The 6948-nt window shown below is 50.9% G+C and overlaps 1 protein-coding gene across 1 annotated transcript; it reads left to right on the top strand.

The window, feature by feature from the left end:
- Positions 1 to 2119: 2119 nt before the first annotated feature.
- On the top strand, positions 2120 to 4324 carry LOC123257846. The gene is made up of 2 exons (XM_044717811.1): positions 2120 to 2509; positions 2663 to 4324. The coding sequence occupies exons 1-2, from the start codon at positions 2120 to 2122 to the stop codon at positions 4322 to 4324; spliced, it is 2052 nt and encodes a 683-aa protein (XP_044573746.1).
- The last annotated feature ends 2624 nt before the right edge of the window (positions 4325 to 6948 follow it).

The raw sequence follows: 6948 nt of genomic DNA on the forward strand, positions 1-6948 counted from the left end.
GCCCAGGCAGATGAGTGACAACCTGCAAACGGAGCTTGGAGTGATGTCATCGCTACAGTTGCCGGCACAATTGAGTGCAAGTTTGCCGCCACAATTGAGTGAAAATTTGGCGCCGACGCTCGACGGCCATTGTGCAAACGGGCAACCTGTCACACGGACACACACACCATCAGCAACAGTGGGCTATTCTCCGCCATTTTGTATGACCGCCACGACGCAGCCTGGACTAGGTTTTGTTCATCCGCCACGGGAGCCGACACACAACTCGGAGGTATCTGCACCGTCGCACCTGTCATATGAAGTGGCGACGGCGAGCATACCTGGATGGACGCCACGTAGATTGCCTGATCTTCCCGATTTCGAGGGTCAGCCAGAGGAATGGCCAATATTCCTGTGCGCGTTCACGGAGACAACGGCAGCGTACCGGTGTACACAACTGGAAAACAACCAGCGGCTAGTGAAAGCCCTGAAAGGCGACGCCCGCGAGACAGAAGCTGTTATGGAGCACCTTCAATTTCGGTATGGACGTCCGAAGCTATTCATCCGTAGCCAGCTGGATAGCGTGCGCGATGTGCAGCCAATTTAGGAGGCCAACATCGCAAGGATCGTGCCGTTCGCGACGAATGTGAGCAACCTGGCAGCGTTCCTGCAGTCAACCACGATCGGCAGCCAGCACCTAGGGAACCCAACCCTAATGGAGGAGCTGATCGACAAGTTGCCGCTGAGCAAGAGATTGGACTGGGCGAAGCACGCGGTCACGATACAACCGTATCCGACAGTGGCGCACCTGAGCGAATGGCTTCATGAATTCGCAAGACTGGTGTGCACTGTCACGGACGTTGGAGCCAAGGAGCAACCGAAGCGAAGGATTCTGCACGCGAATAGTGTTCGCGAGGAGGAGCGGTATGCCGACCGCCCCAGATGTTGCCCTATATGCGAGGGCCAACACCAGATCAGGGACTGCAAAGCATTCAACGGCGTTTCTACGACGACGCGGATCGAGTCTGCGAGGAAGTTGAGGCTATGCTTCTTGTGTCTGGAGCCCGGACACATGTCCCGGTTCTGCAGGAAGAGCCGCGGATGCAACGTCTACGGATGCCAAATGAGGCATCACTACCTTCTCCACGAGTCACCTGGACATCCTAGACATCCGTACGTCGCAGAGGGAGGCCGCAGGAGCGACCAGAGAAGCATTCAGGACCGACGGCTGTTCAGAGACAGCAGCAAACGGAGTGGAATGCCACGACCAGTGGATTCCAACGAGAGGAGCCGTCCCACGTCAGCCGCAGTTATAGACGCGGGGCGTGAGCAGGATGAAAGGCGATCGACGTGTGACCGCCAGGAATTGACGCATCGGAACGTGAGCTGCGTTGATTCGATTGGATGCCACCTACTATTCCGGATTCTATTCCTATGCATTGCTGGATGAAGGATCACGCTCATCGACGATGAACTCATCCGCAGACTGAACCTGAAAGGCGAGAGTCGCCATCTGAACGTGCAATGGTTTGGTGGGAAATCTGCCAAAGAGCACACGAAAGTGGTCAGCCTGCAGATCAGTGCAGCGGGCAAGCCAAAGCGCCATGGGCCTTTGAAGAACGTGTACGGAGTAGCCAATTTGAGCCTTCCGATGCAGAGCCTGCGTCGGGATGATGTACAGGCAGTGAAGGCGAATGCGCGCCTGTCTGTGAAGCCGTACAACAATGCGACACCGAGGATCCTAATTGGACTGGATCATACGCATCTTGGAATACCCCTCAAAACAAGAAGCTATGGATCTGGAGGACCATTTGCAGCAGCCACCGCACTTGGATGGGTGGTGTATGGACCGGTGAACGGAAAGGTGAGCTCACCGCCTCAGAGTTCGTGCCTCCTAGCCGTGCCCCAGGATAATCTTCTGGAGAAGATGGTCAGCGATTATTTCGAGATCGAGAATTTCGGAGTAAAGCCGTCACAGCCAGTCGAAGATGGCAGAGTGGAGCTGGCACCGTCAGTCGCAGATGGCGGCGACGCACGGGCCCTGAGAATCCTGGAGGAGATGACTAAGTGAGTAGGCCGACGATATGAAACCGGGCTGCTATGGAGAGACGACGAGGTGAGACTGCCGGAGAGCTACAATATGGCGCTCAAAAGACACGTCAACATCGAACAAAAAATGAGGCGCAATGTGGACTTCGCGCGGGCCTATAAGGGAATAATGGATGACTACGTCAAGAAGGGGTATGCACGACGACTGGAGCCCCAGGAAGTCCAGAGATTCCAGGAAGGCAAGTTATGGTACCTGCCGCATTTTGGGGTGGAAAACCCGAACAAACCTGGAAAAATACGGCTGGTCTTCGACGCGGCTGCCAAGGTGCCATGTTCAGCGGACTATGTGAAGACCTTGAATGCCTCGCAGTACACCAGCACGGACCCGCGAGCAGCCCTGGCATTCAAGGAATACCACTACGTGGACGACTACGTCGACAGTTTCACCAGTGAAGAAGAAGCTATCGCCGTTTCAACACGGGTGAGAGAAATTCTTGCAGATGCAGGATTTGACTTGTGTCGATTTACTTCCTGTTCGGAAGTAACTGTCGTCAGAGCGTTGGACCCACTTGAATCCATCGCTAGCGTCAGATAGACTGAAGCTGAGGAGAAGTTACTAGGAATGTACTGACAGCCGGCTACAGATGAGTTCAAGTTCGGCATCAAATATCATCGAGTCCCGAGAATCGTGATGACAGGGGAACTCGTCCCTACCAAGAGGGAGTTCCTAAGCCTGGTCATGTCCACGTTTGACCCGATTGGATTCCTGAGCTTCTACATGGTGACTGCCAAATTGTTAATGAGAGAGATACTACTTCGGCGGTGGACGCGTGCGGATGCTACAGCTGCACATCTTCGTGGACTCCTGTCAGTCGACGTTCGCAGCAACGGCCTATTGGCGTGCCACTTACGAGGACGGAGACGTGCAGGCGCATTTCATAAGCTCCAAGACGAAATGCGCTCCGATGAGGACTATGTCGATCCCGCGACGGGAACTTTAAGCAGCAGTATTGGGCAGAGACTGATGGACACCGTCAAGCAAGAGCACGGTGTGGCGATCAGCAGCTGCGTATTATGGACGGACTTTAAGACTGTGTTGCACTGGATAAGCAGCACCCACCGGAGATTCAAGCAGTTTGTCGGTAACCGGGTGGCGGAGATCTTGGAATCCACGGAGGCGTCCCAGTGGAGATGGATTCCGTCTGGCGAAAACGTGGCAGACGACGCGACGAGGCCGCGCAAAGCCGTGGACCTGAGCATCGGTTCGCGATGGCTAAGCGGTCCACCATTTCTACGAGGACCAGAGGAAAGCAGGCCAAGATCGAGCGAGGAGTGGATCCCTCCGACGCCCGACGAAGAGGAATTGAGATGTGAGTTTGCCTTGGACATGGTAAACTTCATATCCTTGCAGAGATTCTCCAACTACAATCGACTGGTGAGGAGCACCGCATTGGTGCTCAGATTTATTCAACGGTGCCGTGGACTACGATACGATGGAGATGATTACGGACTGACGTCGATGGAGTGCGCTGAAGCTGAGCGCGCACTAGTACGGCAATCGCAGCGAGAAGCGTTTGCTGAGAACAACCAAGGGAGAGCCGCCAAGGGCAGCCAATTGCATGGACTGTCCCCATACTTCGAAGTGGACGGAGTAATGCGAGCCAGCGGAAGGATCGACGACGCGATGTGTGTGCCATACAGCGCACTTCGACCGATCATACTGTGTCACGATGAGGCACTGGCGGAGATGATCGTGCAGCATCACCATGAGAGGATGTGCCACCAAAACACGGAGGCAACCATCGGAGCGATCCGGCAGAAGTTCTGGAATAGGAACTTACGGAGGCTGCTACGAAGGGTGGAAGGGTGGAGCAAATGCAACGTTTACAAGCTGCGAAGGGCACGACCAACTCAGCCCGAGATGGGTCCCCTACCAGAAGACCGGCTGGAGGCCAACGGATGGCCCTTTAAGTTTACCGGATTGGACTATTTTGGATCGCTATTTGTGACGGTAGGACGACGCACGGAGAAGAGGTGGGTGGCACTGTTTACGTGTCTAACCACAAGAGCTATCCACTTGGAGATGGCTCACGATTTGTCCACCGATTCCTGCATAATCGCTATGAGGAACTTTATGTTCCGACGTGGACCCCTCGTCAGGATTAGGAGCGACAATGGAAAGAACCGACCGCGAAGCCAAGAGGTTCAGCGAAGTGTTCGAACCTGCACAGATCCAGGGCAAGCTGTCGTCCAAAGGAGTCGAATGGATTTTCAATTGCCCGGCGAACCCACCTGAAGGTGGCGCCTGGGAAAGGATGGTGCAGTGCGTGAAGAAGGTGCTGGCGCACACGATGAAGGAACTTGAGCCCAAGGAGCACGTACTGGAGAACCTGCTGATTGAGGCGGAGAGCATAGTTAACTCTCGTCCGCTCACTCATCTATCAGTGACGGTGGACCAGGAGGCTCTACTGACACCCAACGATTTGCTGAATGGAGCACCCGATGTCCCAGATCTTCCCAAGGATGACGGACAGGAGTTCGTGAGATGCGCTACCAGGAAGCAGTGGCGCATAGCGAGGATGATGCGGGATCGATTCTGGAAGAGATGGGTGCATGAGTACCTGCCTACACTTGTGCGCAGAGAGAGATGGTGCAAGCATGTCGAGCCAGTTCGCCGAGGAGACCTGGTGTTCATCTGTTCAGGTTAGTCGCTCCCACTAAATAGGGTAAACAGAGGAAAACAATGCGGACAGATTTGCGCCATCACAACGAGAGGGAAGAGAAACTGCGGTAGGTTAAAAACTAAGTAGTTGTAAGAGCTAAGCAATCAATGTAACTCTTTCAGAATAAAACGTTAACAACACCAACAACTATTGTCCAACACTAGAGTGTTTGTTTAAAGGCATTCTTCGTGATCGGCCAAGCGGCGACAGTATGAAACTAGACATTAAAATTGTGTCGTTGTGGTTTCTGTCTTCCTAATAGAAAGCACTTACTTCAACCGAACCGCTCAAAAGAGTCTAATTGTTTTTCTTATTATTATTTAGTCAATGACAATTATACGATGCAGTCGATTGATCGATCGAGATGCATATTTCGATCATACAAAAAGTTTTATTAATTTTCCGAAATAAAATCTGTATCTTTATAGCCAAACCTTCTAGCTTAAAACCAAAGTTATGCCATTTCCAATCAATAAGTTTTATGGCAGCAATAAGATATAGTCGAACGATACCGACCGTTCCGACTTATAAACTGCAAAAAATAGGAGGATGTATGTTTTTTTGAAGTCGTTGGGACTTTCCACACATGTTACATTTGTTAAAAATAAACCAAAATATACCCAGGAAATTTCTGCAAAGCGTATGCATGCCAGTGTTTGGCGACGAGTGACGAACGCAACCAGAGGTGTGTCCTGAGGGGTAGGAAGGCTCTTCGCCCCCTCATCGGGCTGCCAGACTCAGCATATCCTGCTCGGCGTATGCCTGGCAGGCGACCAACACAGATCAAGGCCAAGAATCAGTGACGACGGCATCAAAGGAGCAAGGAGCGCCGAACCGGCGCCAGGCACTAAGACCACGTATCCTGCCAGGCGAGAGTTTGGAGGGGTGTGTTCCGGGCACCAACCCGGAACGGTGACTGCTGAACGACGGGAGGACGAGCGTTCGACGGCGGAGCCGAGCAGAAGCCTCCTGTTACGCTATTAAGAGTTTTTAATAACAGCCGAATAAGTAGACGAGTTTCAATTAAGATTTTAAATATTTAATTTTGGGGTTAAATTTAAAACCGCAGGATCTCAAATCAAGGCCAAAAATACATGTAAGTGAAAACTTAATAATTGAAACTCAGAACAATGCATTTGTTTATCATTTCGTTGACAAGAGACGAGGAGGGGAACGCACTCAAATACAAGATGAGTTAGTACAAGTAATACAAGATACAGTAATACAAGTTAGTAATACAAGATACAGCACCTCTACAAAAAAGCTCCCAAAAGCGCATGCGCTACAAATACCGTTAAAGCGCATGCGAACGGGAGAGAAACAAAAAAAATAGAAACTGCTGATAAATCCGCAGCTGCTCCTCCGTTTCAGAATTTGTAAGTTATTTCAATTAGCTTCACCTTTGGCTGCTTGGCCCAACATCCTCCCCCTTGAAGGGCAGCCGACACAATCTTGACACCGAACGATTAGTCATTCCAACCGTTGTCTTCAGTATGGCTACACGGTTCACTCTGTCACGTCCAGGAACCAGCTCCAGTATCCTGGCCAGAGACCACATCTTGGTGGGTAAATTCACATCCTTCACCTGGACTATGTCACCAACAGAAACTACAGGAACCAGCTCCAGTATCCTGGCCAGAGACCACTTCTTGGGGGTTAGATTCTCATCCTTCACCAGGACTATGTCACCAACAGAAACTACAGGGTGCGCCATTTGGAACGCTGCTGCAACAGCGTGAGGAACCACTCCTTCCAATGCGCCCAGAAAAGTTGCTGCAAGAAGGAGGCTCTCTGCCACTCATCCAGACGGTTGAAGTTTGGGGCATAAAGGTCTGATTTGATGAACGTTGAGGGCGGGCTGCCATTTAGAAAATTAACCGGAATTAGCACATCTGGCTCCGAAGGATTTTCTATGATCGACGCAAGGGGTCTAGGATTAATGATTGAGTCTATGGTGCATGTTGTAATAAAGCCTCCCAGGTATTCCACAATTAAATAATAAAAGTAGTTTTCTTGATTTTTTTATTTAAAAAGACTTTTTAATACATTTCTTGTTTTCACTTTTTTAACCCAACTGGTCCGTTCCAAGTATGAGACTGAAGTGAAGTAAAAGTCAAGCAATAGAAATTAGAACACCTTTTGTGTTACCAGCTTGTGTTTTGTCAAGAATCTTTTGCTTATATAAAGTTAGTGTTTT

Source organism: Drosophila ananassae (genome assembly GCF_017639315.1).
Source record: "Drosophila ananassae strain 14024-0371.13 chromosome 4 unlocalized genomic scaffold, ASM1763931v2 tig00000071, whole genome shotgun sequence".
Lineage (NCBI taxonomy): Eukaryota > Metazoa > Arthropoda > Insecta > Diptera > Drosophilidae > Drosophila > Drosophila ananassae.